The sequence below is a fragment of the Hipposideros armiger genome, unplaced genomic scaffold, assembly GCF_001890085.2.
Source record: "Hipposideros armiger isolate ML-2016 unplaced genomic scaffold, ASM189008v1 scaffold_6, whole genome shotgun sequence".
Lineage (NCBI taxonomy): Eukaryota > Metazoa > Chordata > Mammalia > Chiroptera > Hipposideridae > Hipposideros > Hipposideros armiger.
The window spans coordinates 3,101,921-3,112,415 of NW_017731356.1; the positions used below are offsets into that span (position 1 = coordinate 3,101,921).

The 10,495-nt window shown below is 44.7% G+C and overlaps 1 protein-coding gene across 1 annotated transcript in view; it reads left to right on the forward strand.

Annotated features, from left to right (window-relative positions):
* Positions 1–3,165, forward strand: part of MROH9 (maestro heat like repeat family member 9) — a 43,848-nt gene extending 40,683 nt beyond the window's left edge. The window contains exons 18-19 of the mRNA XM_019646964.1: positions 1,190–1,252; positions 2,710–3,165. Of these exons, the coding sequence (XP_019502509.1) occupies positions 1,190–1,252; positions 2,710–2,975 (329 nt within the window). The 3' untranslated portion in view covers positions 2,976–3,165. The remainder of the gene's footprint in view (positions 1–1,189; positions 1,253–2,709) is intronic.
* The last annotated feature ends 7,330 nt before the right edge of the window (positions 3,166–10,495 follow it).

The window sequence follows — 10,495 nt, forward strand, 5'->3', positions numbered from 1 at the left end:
CACACACACACACACACACACACACACACACACACACACACAAATTCAAATCACAATGTAATACTCCCAACAAATCCATGAGAAAGACTAAAAGGAAAAGAGCTAAAATCATCAAGTGTGTGTAAGGATGGAGAATAGTGAAAACGGTCACATGCTGCTGAGCAGAGTAGAAATTGGTACAGCCACTTCGCACCGTAGAGCAATAACAACTGAAGATGAACAAGAGCATATCCATTCGCCAGTAAACCCACTCCTAGCTATATACCGAACATCAGTGCATGCAGACACATACCAAAATTCATACACAAGCATGCCCATAATAACATCATTATTTAGAGTAGTCCCAAACGGGAAACAATACGTAGCCCATCATCAGCACAACGGATTGAAAAAATGCTGCCTGCACAGGATGGAATACCGCCTAGCAGGGTTCAGCAAACTCTTTCTGGAAAAGGCCCAATAGCACATATTTTAGGCTTGGAGTACCATCTGGTCCATGTCACAACCACTCGGCTCTGCTGTTGTGGGTGAAAGCAGCCGGCGTAATATGTACACAAAGGAACCCATGAGCAGGGCTGCGTTCCAAGAACACTTCACCGGCCAACCTCTGTCACATAGCAATGGAAATGAATGAAGTGCTGCTCCGTTAAAGAACAGGGATGAAGGGCCGGCCGCGTGGCTCAGTTGGTTAAGAGTTTGCTCAAGAGGGTGAGTTCTGAGCAACAGGATAGCCAGTTCGATTCCTGGCCTGAGCTGAGCTGCCAACAGGTGGCAGGATGGCTTAGCTAAAAAAAAAAAAAAAAAAAAAAGAACAGGGCTGAAGCTCAGAAAATGTGGAGCAAAAGAAGGCAGACACAAAAGAATGTATTCTATAGGATGGAGGGGCAGACTGGGAATGGGAGGGTTGTCGGTAATATTCTATTGAATAACCTAGGTGGCAGCTATAATAGAAGTGCTCATTTTGTCTTCATTCCCTGAGCTATGCAACTATGGCTTATGCACATATAGACACATAACATAGATGTCAATAAAGAATTTTATTAAATCGATAAGTATTGGGGAGCACCACAAGAGAACGGGAGGATAACCTAGAAATGCTTTGCTTTGAAGAAAGCAATGAAGACAGCCAGGTAATCCTGGAGAATGTATTTTTTTCATGATATATTTGGAGTTTTTATTTTGTGCACAGGCTACTTGGCAACATTGGGTGGCCATTTACTGCTCAAAGACGAACTTCAAGTCATGTCTAAGGGTAAGTGTTGACGTTGTAATGAACTCTTTTTGCTTAGGTCTAAATAGATTCACTGTTTGTGATTCTAGTCCCATGAGTCCTATAATGGTTCTGGGGGTGGGAGGAGGGTGGTGGTTAGTGGGGAATCAATGGAAGTACTGGGTTAAGGGACATCTTTTTCTGTCCCTCCCTCCCTCTCTCCCCCTCCTCCTCCTCTCTCTCTCTCTCTGAGGCTTATCATCCTAGAGCCCATTACGAACTACAGAGAGTTGAGGACTCATTCACTCATTCAACAAATATTTTTCTAGCATCTGCTATAATATGTGACAGCACTATTCTAGCTGCTGGGGATACAGCAGCAAACAAAACAAAAACACAGTCCGTTCCTTCAGAGAATTTACATTTTAGGAGATAGCCAGGTGTACACCTGCGCCAGAGGGAATTAAAGAAGCATATTGCTTATTGTCAAAATGTTTGGATCTTTGGCCTCTATTTCCCCAACCAGATCAGAATTACAATCAGGACTTTATTTTTCTAGAATAGTTTTAGATCTACAGCAAAATTGAGTGGAAGATACAGATTTCCATACGCCCCTCCCCCGACTCCCATACATGCACAGCCTTCCCCATTATCAATATCCCTCATCAGAGTGTACATTTGTTACAGTTTATGAAACTCCACTGACACGTCATTATCTTCCTTCCTTTTTCATTCATTCACTCATTTATTTGATATGTATTTGATTGCCTGCTACATGCTAAGCATTATAATTCTCCCTCTATGTCTCTCAGAATCTTTTTCTTTCTCTCCTCCTCTTGCACTTTCTCTCTCCCTCTCTCTCTTTTCTAAATCTCTCCCCCTGTACCCTATTTCTTTTTAAGAAAGAAAGAATTTCCCACAAGCCTGGTATCTGGAAATAATGATATTAGCACATTTGTATATATATATATATATATATATATATATATATATATAATCCCAGGCATTTTTAAAGAATACAAGTTATTACATAGTTATTTTTTAAACTATAACTTTTTTCACTTATTCATGTATCATAAACATCTTCTCATGCCAGGAAATATGGGTCTGCATCATCAAGTTAATATGTGTGTGCTATTTCATTTTATGATATTCCTCATTTTTAACTAGTTCCCTGTTGATGAACTTGTAGACTGAGTCCAACTTTTGCCATGCTTCTGAGTAATATTGTACCTCTTCATGAATATATGTTTATGCTATCCAGAACAATGCTCAGCACCTGACAGACACTCAATAAATGTTTAGTGAATATTTCCATTTTTGTTTTCATGATGTCAGGATTAAGCTTCCTGGATGCTGGTAGCCAAAGTAATGAAAATTTTGGGGTGGCGGAGGGACGAACAAGGGAGGACCATAAAAGTTGGTGGGGCTGTTCAGGGTTAGAGCTTCTCAGACTGAGAGAGAAATGCCTTGAACTAAGGGCCCTTCTGCCATTACAGCCGTTGAGCCATTGCGTCGGGATGAAGACCCGGTGATCAGGAAGTTGGCAGACACGACCCAGAAACTTTTTAAGAAAGTGGCCTATAAACTGACCTCCTCAAATGTGAAACAAAGCTTCCGAACAGTGTTTAACTTCATCTATGTCAAAAAATTGAAGCTTCTTTATAAATATAACTGGACCAACAACCCAAGAAACAGTCCTATGGAGATTAAAGAAACAAAGGATGATAAGAAAGACCTTAAGTACAATGAAGACACTTTATGAAAGAATGAGACGTTCGCCAGTGCCCCTGAGTACAACGCAGAAGAGGAACGGTTTTCCTTTCCCTCTTGGTAACTTGGGTCTATTTGTAAATGCTTCTCTGAAGGACACTAGAAGCCATTTTACTGGTCCCTCTTCTTGTCTGCAAATATGGAAATCTGTTGTCTGTCTAGGTCTGACAGTGATTAGAAACCTTACTTCATCAAACCCACTAATAAAATTGAAAATTTACATAAGCAAAGTGTTTGATGAGGAGCTCTTGGAACTCAATTCAATCAATAAGGATCTAGGGAACACCTTGTAAGTGCCAGACACTGTGCTAGGCATTGGGGACATTTGGATAACATAGACCGTCCTTGGGAAGCTCACGCCTAGTGACACAAAATTTATTCATTGCCATCCTGCGGGGATGAATGCTGCCTAGGGCAGTTCTCACAAAGGAGGAAAGGGGACTTGGGGCAGGAGGTGGGGGAGAAAGGGGAGCAGGGAAATGCATTCCAGGTAGACACTGAGGCAAGAAGAGGGGGTGAGGGAAGGTGGACAGTTTGCTGTGGACACAAGTGGGTAAGTAAAGAAGAGTGGGGAGGGCCAGCCAAGTGGCTCAGTTGGTCAAGAGCGCGAGCTCTGAGCAACAGTGTCGCCGGTTCAATTCCCACATGGGCCAGTGAGCTGCGCCCGAGCTGAGCTGCTGCTGAGCTGCCAACAGGTGGCAGGATGGCTCAGCTGGTGAGAGCACATGCTCCTAACAACAAGGTTGCTGGCTCGACTCCCACATGGGATGGTGGGCTGCACCTCCTGTGACTAAGATTGAACACGGCACCTTGAGCTGAGCTGCCAACGGTGACCTGATGGTGACTGGACCTGGGGCTGAGTTGGCTGCGCCCTCCACAACTAAGATTGAAGGACAACAACTTGTCTGTTCCCCTTCCCCAATTCCCCAACACTGTTCCCCTCCTCCAATTCCCCCAATAAAATCTTAAAGAAGAAGAAGAAGGAGGAGAAGAAGGAGAAGAAGGAGAAAGAAGAAGAGGAAGAAGAAGAAGAAGAAGAAGAAGAGTGGGGAGACCTGGAGGAACATTATTCTGTGCTAATGGCTTTGAATGTGAAATGAAAACTGGATAGTCAGTCATAGTTAGTGGTCTCCCACTGCCATCAGGATCCAGTCTAACACTTTGTCCTGGTTTATAAGAAAATTGATATGTAAATGTTGACCTTCAGTCACCTCCCTTGACTTAAGGCTGCAGGCTAATTTTATACCCTCCTCCCACTCCTGGATTCCCACCCTAGCATATGTTATTTTAACATAGAGCACATAATATTAAAAATTGTTGGCGAGATATCAGAGACAATAAAAGGCAAGAAGAGAACACATTATCACTGAGGTAGTAACTACAGAAGGAGCTACCACCTGCAGGTTTGAAGAGACAAAGGAAAGAGACTGGGATTATTGAAACTGAGATGCTTAGAGGGCAAGGACAGAGCTGGGACCGCACGTCTGAGCAGGGTGCCAGCTGGCTGGTACTAATCTCTCTCAGGCAGCCGGAAGAAACAGGTCCTAGGACTATTGGAACCACTGTTAACAGGAACTAACGATAGCACCAGGATGGCTGCCGAGTGAACACATTTTGTTGCAGCAATGCTGACAGGAACAGGAAGTAAACAGGAAGGAGCGAGTTCCTTCTTTCCCAGGCTTCTGGTTGGCAAAGGAGAATGAGGTTTGCAGAGTCCCAAGCCCAGTAGCATAAAGCAGGGCATAAAAGAACGGGTTTGAGGTTGAGAAAAAAATAGTAATCAGCACGTATCCTTTAAACCCATCTTAACGCCACTGCCTCTGTAAAGGTTGCCTTTATTTACCCCCATATAAATGTGTGTGCTCTCTCCTCTGACTCAGTATGGTAACTTGGTTTCCTTTCGGTGTCACTTATATTTTGCCCTGTACTAGAGTTATGCCTGTGCTTGTCTTACTCTGTCCTTTGTCCACTGTCACCCTCTCCATACATGGACACAACACCTCATTTATCGCCACATCTCCTGTGACTTCTCAATAACTCATTGAATGTATTCACTGCTGACTCCCCAGTGCCTACAACTGGACCTGGCACATAGTAGGTATATGTTTTTTAATGAAGGACTAAATGAGTTAGTGAATGAATTCAACTGAATTGACTATCAGTCCCAGCAAATCAGGCTTGGGTGACACTGGGGGTGTTTGAGTATGGGAACGCCTTGGCTAAACAGCATGTCATTTGAGGAAATAAAAGAAAATGTCTTCTTTGTGGAGTGATTGACCTAATTTTAAACTCAGCTTCTCACTGCCTTGCCCCTCTCCTCCCCGTGACCATGTCAGAAGCAATATGCATGCCAAAATCCCACAGATTTAAGTCAATTCAAAACCTGAGGTTAGTTTCACATAACACAACAAATGTAGAGAATGTGTTTTGCAATCTGTACTAATGGGGAAGAAAAAGTATCGGGCATAGACTTGCCTGAAAAGATAAACATAGCATATTACATTCTTAACAAAAAGAAGAATAACCACAAGCATTCCTGTGGAAAGAGATGGAGTCAATCCCCAATCCCAGAGTACCAAAGACCCTGCAATTCCCTGGCAGATGGATTTAATCACTGTTCTATGTTACTTATAAGAAAACACTTAGAAAGGGGACATTGAGTTAAATCAACGTTTACTTATGGAGCTCATGCTGAACTCTCTGCTGGGTGTTGAGAAAGATAAAATTATCAGTACACATGGCGGTCCCTGTTGGGAAATATAAAATCTGTCCACAGAGATGAGCATGAATATTCATGAGGCAATTAGCCAACCAGCCTTAGACGTCTACAAGGTCAGGTAGTGTGGGACATAGCACTTGATCTCTGGGGACTCAGCAGCAATGTGTGTCAGTGCAAGGAAGCCTTCTTGAGGACATGTGACTTCCGTCCAGGGTCTCGGAGGCTGGTACAGATAAAACAGGAATGGAAGAGTCCCCCACCCTCAGTTCCAGAGACCTGGGCCAGGAGGAAGCATGACCACAGGCAGAGAGATGAGAAGGAATACGGTGTGCAGCGGGCATGAAGGTACCAGACACCCTACAGGCAGGGCACGTGCAGAAACATGGTGAGATCAGTAAAATAAGGCCGAGTGTGAATGCCAGTGGGAAGTGACCATCAACCCCTAAGGAGGGACACGACATAAGGGGTGGTTTAGGAAGGATCATTTCCTGAAGCTATCTGAAGTCCCTGCTTCAGAATCACAGCCCCTGAGAAAGAGAAGGAGAAAGAAACTGGCTGCAACAGGCAGAAGTGTGCCTCAGGAAGAGCTGAGTTGAGCCTAAGTTCATTTGACAGGACGGGGTCACCAAGAAGATGGGGAGTCGCTGGGGAGAAAGGACAGGGGGTCCATTCTGACCCTTCTGCCTTTCAGACTAAAGAGCTTCCCCTCCTCTTGGGGGTCATGAGGGGTCACTGCAAGGTGACATGCCATGATCTCTTGTCACTGCAGGAAAAGGAAGAGCAAATCTTTTCTGTGTCGCTGCTTCTCTCCCTGGGTAAGACGGAATCAGCGAGGCACAGGCCCCAGGGGAGCAGTGAGGAAGCCGCTCTGTGGTGACAGTGAGCATGGAGAGGTGATGGGATGACACCTGGGCATCTAGAAATCGCAATAAATCAAGGCCCCTGTCTACAGGTGTGGGGCCCCCAAGACGCCCTTTACAAGATCGGAGATGATCTGGAAAGTCTTCCCAAACCGTGACATATTCTGCAATAATCAGCCTACCAAGCATGAGCCTTCCCCCGTTGTACAATAAGATTCATAGTAAATTCTCTCGTGTCCCTTCATCCCCCAAAATGCTAGTCTGCTGCCCAGGGAAGCCAGATAACAGGCAGCCTGTTCAAGCCACTCCCACTATGTTCGGCATTCTAACTATGAACCACCTATGGAATGTGAAAAATGGAGAACTGAAGTCTATAGGTGTTTAAAACTAATTCTTACTATATAAGTGCTTTGGTTTAAACTTCGGAGGCCCCAAAGCAATGGTGGCCTCTCCCCAGTAGTTCCTTTACCCAGAAGAACAGGCCCTATCCTATTCTGGCAGACACTTCCTCAGCAGCTGCTCCTCACCTTGGGGAGCCATCGTGCCCCAAAGCAGCCCTATTGGACAGGGCCTAATATGACCCCACATTAGCGCCGTCTGATGGCTCACATCTGGCTTTCAGGAATCCCTTACACATGCTTTGGCTGACCACACTCAGGGAGCGGAGGCCAAACACAACACAGAAGCAACTCTCGTTCACAGCTAGCCAGTCCAAATCTCATCGTCTGTATTTCCCAGACCAGAGTCAGGTGGACAAAGGTCTCCGAGCCCCCTAACCTCTCTCCGAGTGGTCAGATTGAGACCCTCCTCCCAACATTTCCTGCGGCAAGTTCCGGTCCCATGTCTGATGGGAAGAGGACACACAGTACACTAACAGCTCTTTCCAAAGAGACCCACTTCAAAGATCCTCTGTCAAGCTCTACTTTCTTGACTCTCAATTACATCAGCTAAACTTCCAATGCAACCAACCAGAGGCTGCCAGCAGCCAAATTAAATCAACTTTTTGACAGTGGAGGCACCGCGGACAAGCAAGATCCTCTTAAAGCAGTTTAAATGTATTTGTGTTGTCTTTGGTTTGTATTTTCTACCTTTCAAAGGTTTCCTGAGGTTTACTCAGTAAATTAAGAGAGTTAGAATGTCAAAAGGACTTGAGCAATTATCAACTTCAATTTGCTCCTTTTAGAGAGATTAGACGTCCGGCCAAGAGTTACCACAAAATACACAACCAAAGGAATCAACCATGGAGTATGTACTATGTTACTATTAGAGAAGAATATGAATATGCTAAGGGATTCTAAGAATGCAGGATGGCTTCCACTGACTACCACATAATCTGCTGTGCTAGACATTGCCTATTGACCCTTCTCCTGTGACCCCCCCTCTTGCATGGCAAGGACTAGAAGGCTAAAAACCACATTTCTAAGACTTCCCTGCAGCTAGGGCTTGGATGCCACTAAAGCTTTTCCAACACCAACATCTGGTGTTAGAAGGCCAAGGGAAGCAGAGGCCACATTTCTGTCACTGTGTTGATCAGTTTGCATCAGCCAAACTCCAGGTCCCAATCCTTTGCAGACGTCTCTGGGGGAAGCTCTAAGGGTACTCTAGGGATGTGACTTTATAAGGCCCATGGCAGCACCCTGGTTTCTGCTCTCCAGCCTTTCCATCTATGCAGGCACCTAACTCCCTGAACTAGATCGTTTTCTTGGCGAAATGCACTGGTTTCTGCTTCCTGCATAAGTCATGAGTAACAGGCAGAGCAGTCCTAACATAAGATCTTAAAGATGGAAGGATTTTCTTTGCGGCATCAAGTCTATAATCAGTCAGCAAGTCCCCAAACTTCTACCTCCTAAGCATCTCTTATTCTCTCCCTCCATTCTCCCTTCCCCTCACTGCTCTCATTTAGGTCCTCATTGGTCTCTGATCTGAGTCCCTGTTCACTCTAGCTTCCATTGGAATCTGTTCGCTTCTGATCTTGTCCCTTCCTTCTTCAATATTCTTGAGTGGATTGCCATAACCTCCAAGGTGGCACTTCAGTGTCCTTTAGAGCCTGGGTTCTGCATGTTTAATTCATCTTCTGCTGTTCCCATGTGTAGAGGTGAATTTGTTCCATGACCTGACTGCTGCTAGACCCAGGAAAGAACAGAGACTGCTTCCTCTATACCCCCTCAGAGCCCGTCTGATCATACGTAATCCATACTTCCTCTCTGACAGAAAGCAGTTCCTCTCCCCTATGTCCCAGGGCCTGCTAGTTCCTGGACAGGCCGTTGTCCTGAGTGGGTCAAGCACGTAAAGCATTTTCCCCACATGTAGGACTAGTCACATACCCCATGTCCATCCCACCCCGTTCTATAGAATTCTTTGGTGCCTGCCTGCAGGGTGCAGCAAATCCACTTCATCCTGCAACCACGCAAGACACACTTCCTGTGCAAGTTTCCTTAATAAACCCTGTTCATTGCCAGATTAGAGTGGCCTCTGTTTTCAGGCTTTCCCTGCCCTTTGCTTATTATGTAGGTAGATTTACAGTTTGGGGGCATTTCCCTGGCTCTGTGAGCATGAACACCTTAGTTCAGCAACACTGAATTAACTGTAGCTCGCTCTGTTATGCTCTCTTACTTCTCTGGGCATTTGCACATTTTTTTTTTTTTGGCTGTCGTGTGTCCCTTGCCCATTGTCTCCCTGGCATGCGTCTATTCGTCCTTTAAGAACTCAGCTCTCTTCTCACTTCCACGTGTGAACCCTCTGTTGTTCTTCCTGAGTGCTGGCGCTCCACTGACTGACTCCCACTTGCTTGGTGACACTGGCCATCTCTCTGTCCATTAGACCGGTATGTTTCTAGATGGAAAGCACTGTGTCTGCTCATCGCGGAACCGCTAAGAAACTACCACAATGTGACGTACAACACACAACTTATGCACTCAGATAAGGGGAAAGGAGGGAGGGAGGGAGGGAGCTGTGTAGAAGCGCGATGAGCTGAAACAGGCACAGAAGGGAGCCCGAGACACATGACTTCACAATTCTGTCCTTTGAGTTCATGAGTTTTACAAATTCATCATCTCCAAGAGTTAGCTCAGATCCTCAGATCAGGCCCTCTTAAGTTTCCAGAAAATTGAGCTTTTATTTTCTTAAACTGTTGGTACAAATAAACCTTTCCTTGTAGCCCAGGTGCATAGCTTTTGTTTAGATATTCTATAGCTCCAAAGGAAAAATAAATAGAAGAACCACTGTTCCTTTAATCTCCCAGGGGTTCACCTTACAGCTCCAGGGGACATACTAGTTGCTGTTTTATTTTTTGGAACCAGGACCAGGGACCTCATTCTTGCCCTTCCCCTGTCCCTTTCTTCCTCTGCACCCCCACTCCCTCCCCCATTCTCCTATCCCTACCACACTTAGTCCTTGTCTTCCAGGTTTTACCAGGGCTCTCCACCCTAAAACGTATGAAGAAAAAGGAATTTTTACTTTAAGAATAATAATTCCTCCCACTTCCCCAATTTTTACATCAAAAGACATTAGTAAAACCCCTTCTCTCCTACATTTAGAGAACTATCAGCCGTTTCTCTTGGGAAAGGAAAGTGTTTCATTAAGAGTAGTGCCCCTTTGGGCGAGCCAAGCATCCGAAGTGTGTAGGGGTGGTTTGGCCCCGTGGGTTACATGCAGAAGGCCTGAGTTCTGGTCCTGACTCCTTTACTTGTTAGCTTTCAAACTCTGAAGAAGCAATTTCTCATCTTCTTAGAGGGACAATTGTTTTACTTGTAATTTAGAGCACGGATTGATGATTGTCAACGTCCTTCCTGCTCTAGCATTCACTGACCCTACTATTTTTGGCATCTTGAATAATCAGGAGATTTAGAATCTTACTATAGCAAAAGTGATTAAAAACATTATATATATATACATATATATATATATATATATATATATATATATATATATATA